At 44.2% G+C, this 16,717-nt stretch overlaps 1 protein-coding gene across 1 annotated transcript; it reads right to left on the bottom strand.

Moving 5' to 3' along the window:
• Window positions 1–1,035: 1,035 nt before the first annotated feature.
• LOC133916739 (scarecrow-like protein 21) lies at window positions 1,036–7,426 on the bottom strand. Its single transcript, XM_062360552.1, has 3 exons — window positions 7,147–7,426; window positions 2,067–3,831; window positions 1,036–1,506 (listed from the first exon to the last, which is right to left on the bottom strand). Exon 2 carries the CDS (start codon window positions 3,702–3,704, stop codon window positions 2,097–2,099), a length of 1,608 nt encoding a protein of 535 aa, XP_062216536.1. The 5' UTR covers window positions 3,705–3,831; window positions 7,147–7,426; the 3' UTR covers window positions 1,036–1,506; window positions 2,067–2,096.
• Window positions 7,427–16,717: the final 9,291 nt, after the last annotated feature.

Consider the following 16,717-nt stretch of genomic DNA (forward strand, 5'->3'; position numbering starts at 1 on the left):
AACAAGTGGTTTTGCACTATTCTTTGGCTCAAATCTCATATCTTGGAGTTCATGAAGCAAGCAACTATCTCACATTCAAGCACAGAGGCTTGAGTATAAAGCAATGGCTAATGCCACTGCTGAAATCACTTGGGCTAGCTCGGTCATTACTTGGAGAATTGGGTACCAGAGGCCTCCCGGTGCCAACGCTGGGGATCGAACCCAGTTCGCTGGCTTGAGAGGGAGCCCAAGGAACCAACTCGGCTCAGCTCCCTCTTAGGTGCAACCTACTTAGCAGCAAATCTAATGTTTCATGCTACAACTAAACATATTGAAGCGGATTACTATTTTGTTTCAGAGAGGGTTGCTTTTCAAGCACTGGAGATAAGATTCATCTCTAGTCAAGGATCAGGTGGCAAATATACTCACCAAGCTGGTGACAGCAAAACTATTATCAGCAGCTCAAAGCAATCTCAATCTAGTACGTTGTGATTGAAGGGGCTGTTAAAGAAGCTGCTGCTTATTTGAATTGACACCATGGTGTTTGCTGTTGAGCACTCCAACGTTCACAATGTAATCAGTGTTTGTTGTTGAGCACTCCAACATTCACAATGTTCACTAATAGTCATAGTTGCATGTATATCAGTGTTGGTTACTGGCCGTGTCTAGCGCTGGTCATGGCCTCAATTGTAATTGGCAACGATTGCCACAATTGTCGGATCACCATGTATACTCATTGAGCTATAAATAGAACGGTGCTGCACTCTGAATTCTCTGAATCTCCTTTCAGGAGCCAGTACAGGTAACACAGGGTCTGGAGTCCTAAAACCTTCCTGTGGCAACATCAGCAGTCCGATGTGAGCCAGTGATGGAAGCCACCATGCTTGTTTGGTGCAGAGTGGTTCAGTGAGTCATGCATCAGGTGTGCTGCCATCTGATTAACCATCACAAGGCATTCACACTTCACATATTGCTCCTACCATCTTGGTTTGACATCTTGTGCCGTGCCAGTGCACAGCAAACCTTAATCAAACCTGCTATCACGAATTTAGGGCAGAACAGAACTGTGATCACCAAAGTAAATCACCCAGATTGTAGAGAAGTACAATACACCAGCAGATTGTACATGCAGAATCTAATTGCACTCCTTGTGCCTATTACCAAGGACCGTCATAACCTTCGGACACAGACAGATAACGCAGTGTACAAAGTCAATCTAAGAGCAGCATAAACCCTTTCGGTAATCCAGATTCAGTTACTGATACCAGATTCTAGAAGCATGTAATATTAGAACCATTAAAAGGTGGCAAAACAACTGTTTGCAGCACCTATAAGGATGGAACTTTGTCATGGCGACTATTTCAGCGATAACCATAGTCTGAAGTGGTGGTGAGCATAGGAGAGTTTGAAAGCTGACCAACAAGAAGCAGCAAGGAAGCAACCAGCTTGTTTTGGATTATGAGTCCTCAAGATGAAATTTAGGTTCCACCTTGGATTCATGTGCTCAACATAAAGCCACGAAAGAACCTGAAGGAAACAAAATCTGAACAAACTGAGTAGCAGTGCTAGTGAAGTAAATATATCTATTTTCAATTAATGGCATAAGTTCGCGTTCAAGTCAAAATAACTTATTTTTGCAATAGACGTAATTTAATCATTCAGCAACACATTACAGAATGCATTAACCCTAACATAATATTCCATTGCTCATAACTCATAAGCTCAGGAGATTGCAAAATCAGTGCTATCCCATAGTATTTGTCCAGGGACTTGAGGTAACAGACCATTCACAGTGGGCTACAAGTCTCAAGTGTAATCTTCATAGGAAAAAGCTTAATGGAACTTTTCACTTTTTTTCCTCGCCTAACTACGGAACTATATTGCCACCCAAAAACTTGAGGCAATTCTAAGTTTGGAAACTAGAAATCACTGAAACGGTCATCACTAATTGGTTTCCTCGCCTAAATAGAGGACTATGCTATCACCTAAAAACCTTGCATTTCCAAGCTTGAAAACTAAAAGGTTCCAATAGACACGCATAAATTAGGCAAAAGTAACTATCGCTCTGTGAGGTGCCAGCAACATACCTAAACAAGCTTCTTCCGAAATCAGAAATGTCAGAACCAGGCAGAAGATACAACCAGTTTTCTGTTCTTCCAGCCAAGATAAAGGACACCATCTCTCTCCTCGGGCCTGTAATAGCTGTGGTAACTATCGAGCAGTGTTTTGATGGTACTGTTCACCACTGGACTTAATGGGTATTGTCGAAACCCAGACATTGCAAGTCTTGCCCTCCATTTTCCAAAAGGCTCATGCCTCTCTACTCTTTCTGCACCTTCACATGCAATTAAATTGACGATATCTCTTGCAACACAGTGCTGCTCTGCGCTAATGCGCTTCTTGTCATCCCTGGGGAGAGCAACATCTATTGCCTCAAACATGGCTGTGTAATAATCAAGAGTCTCCAAGTATCTAAGAAAGAAAGGTGCTGTGTTTGTATTCGCCTCCTGCTCTACAAGAGTTACCACCCTAGGAGAGAGGCTCTTGACCATCCTCAGGATCCTATCACGATGGTTTTCTACGCCCACACTCTCATCAGGAGTGTGATGCAGCTGGTAAGCAAAATTCACAGCGATAGCTTCTCCAGGTCTTATACAAAGATGTTCAAACATAACCTCATGACTAGCTGCTGGGACAGCATTGAACTCAAAGGACAGACCACATGACTGGGCGATGTTGTGCAACCTCTGTCCAACTATATCCAGTCCACCACCTCGGGCATGAACAGAATTTGAGTCATCAATACCAGTAATTCTTAGGTATGGTTGTCTCCCAGGCCTTGCAGCAAGGACCTGTATAATAGTTATCCACTGAGTCCCCTGAGCGATTTGGAAATCGATGATGTGAATAAAGTTTTCACCCTTAACAGCCTCAGCTATTGCACCATTGGCAGACATGTAACCAAACTTGAAGAATGGACAGATGTCGTAAAGAAGATGCATATAGGACATGAGCTCAGAACTTGTAGCCACAGGCTCTTTACACTTAAGAGATTTATATAGGGCATGTCCAGTGAAAGAAAGCCTCGCAATGAGGCCTTCCAACATATAGGCTCCTAGACGCTGCATTGGTTCACCGGAGATGGAAACCATCTGCCTTAACTCAGACATCAGTGCATCCATATAGTAAGCATTCTCGTCAACAGCCTTACCACACGCTATAAGTACCTGCTTCAAATCCCCAGTATTAATTCCCAGAAGTTCTCTCCAGTTGTTTTCATACAAAGCAGTACCAGGTAGTAAGGAGCTGTCAGGGCTAACTGTGTCAGAATCAGGTCCAAACATCACATTTTCTATATCCCTGAGTGTCAAACTGGGAACCTGAGTAATGCACGACGCACTTGGAGAGGAACCGTATGCATGATCAAAGTGACTCTCTTGCTGAGACAGAGGGCTCCCACTTATGCTCTGAGAAGTAGAGCTATGTGCAGGATAAACACAATTGGCTGAGGACGAGTCTAGGGTGCAGTACTGTGCTTGAAACCCTTGAGCCCTAGAATTACTGGTCTGGGACCCATCATCAGAGGACACGTAGTGCATATCATCATGATTTTGTTGCATATAGTAAGTTCCATTGCCCACAACATGCATTAAATTGCCATTATAGTACGGTATTTCAGAATTGTCTGGATTTCTGTTCAACCGGTTAGAGGCATGTGTTGACATATTTTCTAGTGCAACCTTGTGGGAAGGAGGTATATGCTGGAACCCAAAGAGATGATACACTTTCCGACGCCAGGGATCTGACCTTGCCCTCTTTACCACAAAATGTTCAGCGTGATGGTCAAATCAACTGGATAGGACAAACAGGCAAATATAAGATAAATTGAAGTTATAGAAAAAGAATATACTTATTCGCAAAAAAAAGAAAATGAAGATACCAGTAGATCATAGAAAAAAGGAGCAAATAAGTAGTCTAAGCCCTAAGTTAGAAACTAAAGCAATTAACTTTCCTTTCAACAATTGAAATTAAATGTCATTTACTACAGAAAATTATCAAGTGGGACCACATTTGATACTTGATGTTTGAGGTGTGGGCGATCCCCAGGATGGGATGGTTAGAAAGGCAAACAATCATCCATAAAAAGACTATTCCTGTTTCAAACTAGTGTGCAATGGAAACAATTTGAGAGCTCGGACAGATTACACTTTCAGAAATAAAAATGCTTTAAGTGATCTCATCTGTCTATAAAATAACCACCACTTCAACTTGACAGAATTGTTCACTGAATCACTGGTAAACTGCTACTTGGAGTGGCATCTTCTGTTTATGACTGTTATCTTGGAACAGTATTATTCAGTCATTGCTAGAGAAGGAATGAAATCAAATAAAACGTGGGTAGTATGGGCAACTTTTTATTTAAGTAAAAGGTTACTCCAACATGGGTACAAGAACAAACCATGATATATTTGAGATGCCTATTCTTTTGTCACTCAAAGACATCAGAAGTCACAAATTAATCAACCTTTAAGTTTCACCAAAACATTTCAAAATAACTACAGAATAAGCATAAACTATTGCCCACTGCCCAGCATTGCACAAAATCTATTTTTTTTTGATAATATTAAAAAAGGTATATGCAACTAGGAAAAATTGGATTCGACATAGGGGGTATATCTCGTGATTCATACCATGGTTTGGAATTGGTAAAATACAGAGAAGGATGCATAAAGAGTAAATGCATATACAGTCATTTAATAGGTTAATTAATACTAGTTGGTCTCCAAGATTGTACAACAATTTAAACTTTAATCTAAGCTATCTAGAATCATGCAAAGAACAGTTGTTCAAATGGCAAGAAAAGGGAACTCAGACTTTTGCCATATATAGAAAAATGCAAGATGGGTGTAACACCCAATCTAAACATGTCACAACCGTGTCAGATAAATAGATAATGCATCAAGGAAGATATATCTGATTTCAAATTAATTCTCTCCAAAGTGGTGTGCTTAGAAACACCATGCCATAAACAGTTTGTTATAGCATAGCTAACATGACTACTGTACACATTATGTAATGCTATAGAATAAAAACTGCAACCTCCTATATCACCGGCATGTGACATAAATCATTGTAATCAATATAGCATGCAACAGATTGGTACCGAGAGAAGTTAGGAAAGTGTATGTGGCTCGTTTTGTGTTTTTTTAATCTTTTTCGTATACATATCCATGCCATTATAATAGAAGTTTAGGAAAATGATATATTGCCACATCTGTATTATGTTGTATTGTACTAATGCTGTGCCCTACATCAGGGTAAGTATTCTAGCATCTACGGAGTACCACTATCCCATGTGCTATTCCATGAGCCGTGCTGTTACTACTAGTATTTAAGTTACTGTGTCCATGTAAGTATTCTAGCATCTGTGGGAGTACCACATGGGATAATCCCTGATATTATTACTGGTATGCAAGGAACTAAGTCTAGCTTAGCTGGTGAGAGGTGTGGGCGTACACCCCAACCACTCAGGCTCGAATCCTACTCGACTCAGATTCGCGTGCCTTTCTTCTTCATAGATGAAAAGATACCTAGTTCCTCCTAGGTATTCTCTGTTTTTTTTACCAGTGGTATGTTACAGTTAGTCCTGTACTGCAAGCATTGGATATTGAGACAGCTTCAGAGCAATATGAAGTTGTGCAGTGCAAGAACAGGATTTTGAAAACGAGCTTGGGAGGCAGTGAGGTTGTTCTGGGAGGCAGTGAAGTATCTCATGTGTGATATAGCTGACAACAGACACCGAGTACATTGTCGATAAGATGATCAAGGAATTGCGCTGAAGGCTTAAGCACAGGAAGAGCATCTAGACAGGGTTTGTGGACATCATAAAATGTTGTACAGAATCGACAAGTTCTCCTTATTGGATTTTGTTTTGTTGACACACCAGATATTTATCTCAGAAGGGGCCAGGTCTACTCATTTCTCATGCTGGTATGACATGGAAAAGAACACACGTGCTAAAAAGGGAAAAAGAAATCAAATCTGCAAGTTTAGTTTCGCAAAAAAAAAATCATGATATTCCTATATAAATAGGTAGAATCTAAGAAAACACATTTGTTGTCTACAAATAAATATCTTTTTTTTTTAAGCGCAGCAGGAGCTCTGCCATTCATTAGAGTAGAAGAGAGTTTAACAACAACAAAACCAGCCGGCTACAGTGCTACACCACTGGCTGGGACTTAGACAACAAAGCAATCATAAAAAAGCACGGTAACAACATGGTACAGAAAAACAACTTAGACCTACGACGTATACATATGAACGTCTTATTGCCGAAACAAATGATCAACTTTCATTTGAACAGTCCACCTTATTAGCTGGTCATCAATGTATCTAGTCCGACTCCCCAAAAAAATTGGCAGTAGTGGGTACCCAAAGTCTCTCTCAACCTTCATGGGAGTAGGATTCGGATTGCAAGCACCTGCTTAGAACAAGAGAACAAAACCAAAAGCAAAAGGACAGAGAGAAAGACAAAGGAAGACAGGTGTCGTTTTCCTATCCATTGAGTTAATAGCATGATTTATGCTAGTTTCCAAGAAGAAGATAAACCAAGCGGATCTGATATGGCAAGGAATTTCGAGAGGGATTCTAACGCTCATAAATCGCATACCAACGATGAAAATCGCAATCTTGCCAACTTCCCCTAGAACTAGTAGGTGACATACGGTCACACACCGCAGCATGCTATCCGAACCACGTTCACGGACGGAACAAGGAGTCAAAAGCTGAGGAGGAGATGCCTCACGGCGTTCCCCTTTCTCCTGATAAAATGCGCCGATTTTATTCCAAAATTCACAAAATCTTCCTAGAATACACCCTATAAATTTGTGCCCGCGACAACGGAATCGTACTCGGAAGGGGCTCAGCGTGGGGAACGCGGGTTCAGTTGAACACCCAAAATTTCTAGAAAACAAACTGCTACGAGCACTCCTGACCACACAGCAAACAAAACCGCAACAAACTGGATGGATTGGACTCATTGGAGTATCCAAACTCCATCCCAGCGAGCAGTCCATTGCTCAGTAAAGAGAAGAGTCGCTGATTCCTGCGGAACAAACCTCACAAAACTTGGAACAATCCCACCCAAGCAAGTCATTGCTTCCTTACCAAGTCCTGATGGATCTCCACTCCGCGCCGGAGCATCCACACCAGCAGAGGGTAACGCGAGGAAGAGCACAGCACCACTACGAACCAAGAAGAGTTCCTTCTAGGTGGCCTCGGTCGGAAGGTGGCCTGCGTGCGCAGCCGAGAGGGCCAGCTCGACGGCGGTGAGGTGGGGCTAAAAGGCAACCGGACCGGGAAAACGGAGAAGGCTTTTCCGAGGCGTCCCACGTGTTTGGACCGCCACGAGAGGGAAGGACGGCAAGAGGAGAGGAAAGAGGTTGATTCGGGCTGGAGGGGCGGGAAAAAAATTATATGATACTTTCTGTAGAAACACAGAGATGAGGGTCTTTCTGTGAGACCGGGTCTCACAGAATTTTCTTCCGGAGGGGCGACGGTGTATTTCTGCAATTCCGCCACTGAAGTGAAGCCAGGTGTGGGGAGGATTCGTCTCCGGCGTCTTGTCATACCATCTTTAATTATATCCTTTTTATTTCGTTTTTTTATTGATTCTTTTTTATTTTTTTTTATTTTCTCTTATCTTCAACGGCTATTTTTCGAGAAAAATCGTGAAGAGAAATGAGAGATAATTTTGTCTTGAAAGGAATGATCTTAGAAATCCCTTCGTAATGAGAACTGTGAAGGAAAACCGTTAGAACACTAAAAGAAACAAAAATCTCTTCACGACGGGATTTTTGTCCCCAAAGGAAAGCCCTTGCCCATGGTCTTACTGAGATGTGGTGGTGCCATCGTGGTCACCTCTGGTGCAGCAATAAATTGTTGTAAGAAGTTGGAATATTTAATATTTTCTATTCTACTGGTGTGATAATTTCTTATTAAGAATGATAAGTAGGTATAGTAATAAATTTACCACTTTATTAGATAGTAAGGTGGCAAAAAATCAAATGCCTTTAAGAAATGAGATCTTGCTTATGGCAGCTCTAATACCGGTAGATGTCAGCTAATTTTAATTATTATGATATGCAGAGAGAAGACGAGTAAGTGAGATAGAGATAAACTGACGTAAAGGGAAATTTTATTGGCGTGAAGAGAAATCTTATAGAACAGTTTTTGAAGAAGAGGAAATAAGAGATAGTTTTAAGCATTGTGAGATATGAATAATTGGGAATGAAATCTTTTAAGAAATATGTTGAGAGAAATAAAAGATAGTAACTATCTTTTATTATTAGAGATGTTCTTAATTAATCCTTAATTAAAAATGGTAAGCATTAAACACAAAGTCGATTCCTTGTATATGCCACTTCTGTTACTGTCGGAGGGTGAACTTCTCAAGCGGAGATCCGAAGGGACCCCTTTGAGATTCGGCCGGGGGATGATTCTAAACCCGCTTCGTAGGTGAAATAATTGGGAGTAAATGAGATGCAGGTAGAAGTGGAATGATCGGATGCAGGAGGAAGTAAATGCTCAGGCGATTTTTAGACAGGTTCGGGCCGTCCTGAGCGTAATACCCTACTCCTGTGTGTATGCTATAAATGCTCTGAGAATGTCTCTCTGAGGATCTGCTGTGTTACAAGAATATTTGTCTAAGTCTAGAGCTTCGTGCTCCCGTCATCGTCGATCGGAGTTCGTCCGATGTGCTCTAGGTTTTCCGTCTTCTCTGTCTTGTGTGTTCTCCGAGACCCCTCGATGTCTGTTCCTCCCCTTCTCCGAGGAGCCCGCCCCGCTTATATCCCCGTCGGGGCGGTAGCGTGCCCGGAAAGGATGGCGTGAGTTCCAAGGCGCCATAAATAAAAAAGCAAACATCATGGGCTGCTGCGCGAGGTGACAGGGAGGGTTGAAAACGCGCCCCCGTCCGGTCTTGTTCGTCATCATTCTGCTTTTCGACGAGCGCTGCGGGGAGGGCCCACCGGGCAGCCATCGAGCAGCCCCGCGTGCCCGTCCGGTTAGAGCAGGCCTGACACAGCAGAGCGGCAGGCGGTGTGCCTCGAGTCCTGCGATGTTATCTCGAGGCACACCGGATGACGCACGATGGGACCCGTGCATTAAATATCCCCACGCCTCCCCGTCAGACCGTGGCAGGGACTGACAGCAAGCGTGGGTGGAGTGGTTGGAAGTAACAGGCCACGCGCCCTCTTAAATGCGGCATCGACCTATTACCAATTGACACCTCACCGCTGAGCCCCTGTGGGGGCCACTGGCGAAGGACTTCTCAGACCCTCGGGGAACTGTGAGTGCCCGAGGACTACTGTTCACAGTCCCGAGCACTCTCTCCCGGATATGCCCTCTCTTGATCCTCGGAGAACCGAGTGCTCGGGGACCAATGTTCATGGTCACGAGCACTCTCTCCCGGAACTTGACTGCTCGGGTCCTCGGGGAACTCGAGTGCTCTGGGGGGCCATTGTTCATGGCCCCGAGTACTCTCTCCTGGAACTTGACCGCTCGGATCCTCGGGGAACTCAAGTGCCCGGGGGTCACTGTTCACAGCCCCGAGCACTCTTTCCCGGAACTGACTTTTCTTGTCATCGGGGAACTCGGGTACCCGGGGGCCACTGTTCATGGCCCCGAGCACCCTCTTCCCTGTACTTGGTCTTCTCGGGTCATCGGGGAACTTGGGTACTCGGGGATCACTGTTCATAGCCCCGAGCACCCTCTCCCGGAACTTGGTCCTCTTAGATCATCGGGGAACTCGGGTACTCGGGGGGCCACTGTTCATGGCCCCGAGCACCCTCTCCAGGAACTTGGTCTTCTCGGACCTCGGGGAGATAACCCCCAAGAAGGGCGCCATGTGGCACTCTGCTGTTTTGGTCTCGGGACTCGAGGACCCCTGGTTCTCATGTCACCGACAATTACCTTCGTCAGGTTGTGTCAACGTTAGAGTCGTGAATCTTGTAAGTTTTTTTACTAATGGCCATTTTGCCCCCTTGTTGACCGACAACCTGTGCGACCACACTTCTTCCCGAGCATTGACTGCGTCTGTCACTGACCCGCTCGCGACACCGGGATGAAGGCAAAGATGGTCAACTGGGCCAGGAATAACGGGTCAGTCTGAGTCATAGGAAAAATGGCTCGGTCCAGTCACGGCACAGCACGAGAGTAAACGGGCCGGGCCGGCATGGCACGGTTAGGCGGGCCATGCTGGGTCGGAGCCGCGGCACGCCGGGTCGGTATGGCACGATCTATTTAAGTTTTTTTATTTTTGTAAGTTTTTATATAATTTGTTTATCCCTAATACATAAAGAGATGTTTAACAGGATGGTAGAGTGGTTGTTTCCTATGTATGAGATCGTGAGTTCATCCCAACATTCGGTAGTTTTTTGATGTTTTTTCCGATTTTCACATGTTAACGGACCGACATGCAAAAAAACATTATTGGACCTACCGTGCCGCGGGCCGGCACGGCACGGCTAGATCTTAAATGGGTCGTGACTGGGCCGCAGCCACGGTACGTGGGCCAGCACGGCACGGCCTGTTTAGCTAACGGGCTGTACCAGGCCGTGCCTAAACGGATCGTGCCTGATTGGGCTCGTGCCGTACCGGACCGGGCCACCCATTTGGACACCTCTGGGTGGAGGCAAGTTCACAAAAGCGTTTGGTACTCAAAAACACGCAAGCGTTTGTTACTGGAAAATCATGGTTATTGTGAAAATCAAGTAAAATTTCATAAGAATTCAGATAAATTCATTTGATTAAATTTACAAATTTAATGAGAGTTCGGACCAAATTGATAAATCGGTAACCGTTCAGTTTGCACCGGTTATCAATCATATTTAACAATTTATCGATCGATTTTAACGATTACCAAACTGACAGAAATTCGAACGAATTGGTCTAAAATCGATCGTATTACAACGGTAACCGACTGTATTGCTCGAATTTCAACAAAGTTGAAGGAAAATCACAAAAGTTTAGAAAAAATAGGAAAATATGGTATGAGATTTGTAATGTTTTGTTTAATTAGAAAAAAATTTAGCATGACCTTTACTATATTCTAGATATTTTCAAAGAAATAAATAGATACTAATAGCATAGGAGCATGACCATATGATTGTTTCATCAAATATATGCATACATTACATAAATAGCACCTTAAATTAATAAATATGTCCAATTGTCCACACAAAAGCTACAAACATAATCATATGTCATCCATCAATACTTAACAAAGTGATGATCAATGCTTAAAATGTAATTTGTATAGTATCCACGCCACATGCAACCTATGAGATGGAAAAAATTTGTACAATACCGTGATATGTAAATTATCATTACCTTCAGTATCAATAGCTTCTAACAGGGAGCGATTAAATTCGACCGCATTGTACTTTTCGGTGGACATGACCATTATCCATCATGTAAATAGCAATTTTATCTTAAACTCTACCCAAGTTTGCCCCGTTCATGCAAAAGTGGTTGATTATTGCCATTGCAATATGGTATAAAACTAGAACCTTTCCACTCATAGATCCACTGAATAGGAGGTTCTGACTGAACATCGGGGACAGAATAGTGGTACGGATACGATTCAGAACTACTCTCCATGTCATAGTTGTTGGAATAGCGTCCACTATCTTGTGGTTCATCATGACCACCCTGTATGACAAGCCTTTATGAGTATGAGGTACCATGGTCATGGTCTTGTGTGGCATGTGAAAATTGGTTGTCACCAGTAAATTGCACGGGAGCAACGGAGGAGAATAGGTGTGGAGGAGCATTGCCTCTCTGGTCGTCATCGCTATCTGTCTTTGAGTTGTTGTCATTAGACTCTTGGTAAGTTAGGTTCTTTGAGGAACTATATGTGCTCTCATCGCTTGTCACTTGTCTTTTCCCCATACCTTTAATCTTCTTGCTCTTCTTTAGATGCACAATTTGCTTCTTCCTCTTTACCGTGTGTGTCACCTACCACTTTAGCAGTCCACTGTGCTAGTGTACGTTCCTCAGTCTGTCGTTGCAAATCAGTTGGGTTCACTGTGTCTGTAACTAGATGAGTTGGCAAGGGTATGTCATTGTTTGTGTCCTCCTCATCAAGCTCTAGGGCAGCATTTAATCTACCGCTCTCCATTCAGTCCCGGAGCAGATTATTCTCCTCATTCAATATGAGCTACATAAGCCGCTGAAATAGATCATCATCAACAGTCGACCTGATGTCTACATCTAAATCATTCTATATTCTCATGTTGTAGTTTACATATATAAACTTATGGAGCTTCTTATAGCTTAACCAGTTGCGAACTTTCATATGGATAAATACAAATATACTCCAGTTCCTCTCACACCCACTAGATAAAGGACACTGAGACACTAGACGTCTGGCAAGCATCATTAGTATAGGTGTAGATGAACCAAACATAGACCACCATTGCACTGCAAGTAGGTAAAGTGATCTAACATTTAGAAAAGTAGATAAAGTGATGTAACGGTTAGATATGTCAACGCAATTCGTACCAGGTGGAGTCCAGGCATCACATGCCATCCGTGAAGTGAGCAGACCAGCGAATGATCGAGACTTTCTTCGATATATTTCAACCGCATTAAGTACTTTCACGGTAGTACCAACATCGATCATCTTCTCGAATGCCTCCCGAGATCTTCGAACAAGTTTGGACCCATGCCATATACGTAGTGTGTGTGGTGATTCAATGCGGCCACTGCAAGTTGATGATCAAAACATTAGTACCATAAGAATTAGTACAATAAGAATGCAAGTGGTAAGAATGTATCACCAGTATTACGTAGGTCCCATTCGTTAGATCGTACATTCTGTGATCGACAATTGCTATGTACTTTTCAAAGGTATCCATGCCATTGTGATATAACGAATCGTACTCCTGCTTGACAATGGTATATCTCAGGAGCACCTCACTCAATGTTGACACCTTGTCTTGATCAATAAATCGGAGTAAGGCATATAACGGCTGAACGGAATCGACAACCATTTTAAGGTTGTCCCACCATGGTAAGCTGGATAGGCAACCATGTGCATATCTTCCAATGTCAAAAACAATGTAGCGAGATTGTTGCAGCTCACTAGATGCCATCTATTGCATGAACCTATCCTTTCGGCGTAGAAAGCTTTCAAGAAATAGATAGTTTGAGCCAAACCTTGTGGCATTCCACCTCACCAACTCTCCACTAATCGCGGTCTTCATCATTTCATAGAGCTTGGAATGAGTAAAGTCATCGTGATGTGGACCTTGCACTTTGAATGGCAGTCACATCATTTATATTCCAGCCAGTTGGAGATGGGACACCCTCTCCTGTTATAGAACATATGGTCATAAGTCAAAAAAAGAAATATAACAACAATAAAATTCATTACAAACTTTATCACTCACTCCATTTCTCTCCTGTCTCCTCATTATCGCTTGTCAAATCTATCTGAACTCTTACTGACTCTTGTCTCTGAAGCCTCTCCTCGGACTCTTATCTCTTACCCTATCCAGCTCACACCTGAAGTAATCACGCACATCTGGATGCACCCTATCACAATGTATAACATTCGATCCGCGCCTTGCCAAATTATGAGGAATCATCCAAATAGTATTCTAATTAATCATTAAATTGATCATTTACTTAATTATGACTTCAATGATTAATCAAAATACTGCTCCGGTAGTCTCGGCACATATTTTGTCTAAGATCAGAACACATGCCTTTCCAACATATCGCATCACAACAAAGCTTAACAAAGAGCGAGTAATTTAATTATATTACAAGTTCTTAAGCATCCACAATTTCTTACAATTTGCAGTAAAAGAGAATTAGGAGGGGACTGAAACTAATCAACTCCTAGAAAAAAGAGAACTATATAACGGAAGCTAAAACTATAACAACAAAAGGAGGATGGAGACATATGCCCTTAGGCTCCATCACAAAAGCACGACTATCGAGTAGTTGCCTACTCATGCCCGTCATCACTCTCGATGGGCGTGAAATAGCCAAAGACCAGCTCCTCCTGACCGGTAGCACCTGAAAGAACAATGTGAGTACGAAGGTACTCGCAAGACTTAATCCATATTGGGTACTTATAGATAACCTGACTCCAAGGATTATGAATTGGGATGTTAGCAAGAATACAGCCACATGGTTAAGTAAATTTATATATGAAAGCAAAATTTGATAGAAACATGTGTGAGCATCTAGACTTAACCAACACAGCTATCTAATCTATAACCATCAACTGAACATATATGTACAAGGAACCATAGTAATAACATTTGTAAAGAACCATCTTAACCCATCAACCAACTTAAACCAAACTCAAAACTCTATGACTGCTGTAAATGGACAAAAGCATGCTCATGACCGAGAGTACGGTATTTTAAAATATTTTTATACCCTGAAAGGGGTACAACTTTACCCATAAGACTCGGGGACCATACGGCTTGAGTGACCACACAGGTCCATCCAAGGGGTACTCGTGCTAACTTTTCCCAATAAGTCCTAACCATTTAAATCAGGTATCACTTGGTGCGGAGCCCACTTAGATTCACTCTCGGAGCAACCTCAAGTGTCTCTTACAAGCTCACCCGCTCACACTGTCGATGTGCAAGCTCAAATGATTATAACTACGGAGGTATTCGGCTTATCTTACTATTACATAAACATTTGGTAAGTACGGTAAGTGCTAGAGCCAATTGCAACAACGATCGGTGCTTAAGCGACGCAAGCGGTCTACGGTATTCGGGTTCCTCTCCTGACCTACCCTGGGGAACTCCACATTGGGGCAGGAGAAACACCCATAAAACCGCCCACATCTCGCCTCGTCCTCACTACTCAACCAAACAACACCATCAACCCAGCATTGTTATCAATGTGACAGTAATTAAAGCATATAGCTCGCGAACGGGGTTTGTCGGTGATATGGGAACTAGGGGTTCCCGAGTCCCGAGGCCAGGACAGCGCAGTGCCACATGGCACCCTCCCTCGGGGACCATCTCCTCGAGGACCCGAGAAGATCCAGGTCCGGGAGGTGGTGCTCGGGGACAAAAACAGTTGGTCCCCGAGTACCCAGAGTTCCCCGAGGACCCGAGAAGAGCCAGGACCGGGAGGGGGTGCTCAGGGCTAAGAATAGTTGGTCCCTAAGTACCCCGAGTTCCCCGAGGACCCAAGAAGAGCCAGGACCGGGAGGGGGTGCTCGGGGCTAAGAACAGTTGGTCCCCGAGTACCCCGAGTTCCTCGAGGACCCGAGAAGGGCCAGGCCCGGGAAGGGGTGCTCGGGGCCAAGAACAGTTGGTCCCTGAGTACCCAGAGTTCCCCGAGGATCCGAGAAGCCCCTTGCCAGTAGACCCCGCAAGGACTCCACGATGAGGTGTCGATCGGTGGGAGGCCTGATGCTGCATTTAATGGGGAGCGTGGACGGTCACATCAAACCACTCTCCCCCACACCTGCTGTACTGATTACGCCAGCCCCTGCCGCCACCTGGCAAGGAGGCGTGGGCACAATTAATGCGGCGGGTCCCATCGTATGTCCCTTCGCGGGGCCCAAGGAGAAAGACGGCTTGAAGATATCTTCGATGGGCTCGAGGCTTATCGCCCATCGCCCCGTTGCATCAGACCGTGTCAGACCTACTCTCTGACTAGACGGGCATGAGAGTGTACTCCGAGGCTGGCCGGTGGGCCCCCCCTGCACCTGCTAAAGTTGGGGCGTAAATACCGACAGGACAGTCTGAGGGGCGCATTTTCAACCCTCTGTAACATCAACTGTAGACCCATGATGGTTGTTTTCCATTTATTATTTACAGGAACTTGTACCCTTGTTCTGGGCACTCCCTGGAGGGCCTCCCCCCCCCCCGGTAGATAAAAGGGGGAGCACTTCGTAGAAAGGGGACTGGACGACCGAAGAGAACAGGCCATTTTGATAGATAGGTGAACAAGGAAACAAGAGACCAAAAACCTGGCTTGAGATAGTCAGAGCTTGTAACACAGAGAAAAACGAGAGTGCTAGAGATCCAGAGAAAGGCATTCCAAGAGCATTAATAACACACTAGACACACAGGAGTAGGGTATTATGCCTCCGTGCGGTCTGAACCTGTCTAAATCCTTGGTGCATTTACTCCTACTAGCCGATGATCATTCGTCCCGCCTAAGTCCTATACACACGCATTAACCCCACGTACGAGATAGATCCAGGACCAGCCCCCCGACCGAATCTCAAAGAGGGTCCCTCAGGATCCTGCTTGCGGTGTTCATCCACCGACAGCTGGCACGCCAGGTAGGGGGTTGCATCCCTGAATTCGCCTTGTTTTTTGCGAGAAAAGATGGCGGGTGAACATCGTCTTCAACACGCTGATTCGAACTCAAATGAGGAGATGGAAAACGTGGCCCAGGGGGCCCCGGCTCCTGCTCGTCCTCAGCGGCGTCGACAGCCAGCTCACACGGCACCTCCTTGCGTCCGGGACAACGGCGCTGGGCCCAGTAGGGCCGCGACCACATAAGTTATCGTTTGCTATTTAAAATTCGTCATCCATATGAATCATTACTATACGCCTGTTGCTCTTATTTCGAGTTTTCCTCTGGAATTCATATGTTAATCTGCTTGGTGAGATGCTCGACTCATGTGAGAAAAACACGCTCTCTCTCATTTTCCTGCTGATAAAAACGGATGTCGCTCGGTATG

This window comes from Phragmites australis, chromosome 4 (genome assembly GCF_958298935.1).
Source record: "Phragmites australis chromosome 4, lpPhrAust1.1, whole genome shotgun sequence".
Lineage (NCBI taxonomy): Eukaryota > Viridiplantae > Streptophyta > Magnoliopsida > Poales > Poaceae > Phragmites > Phragmites australis.

Coding starts and splice junctions, on each gene's coding strand:
- LOC133916739 (XM_062360552.1), bottom strand. CDS start 3,704: ATGTCAACACATGCCTCTAACCGGTTGAACAGAAATCCAGACAATTCT.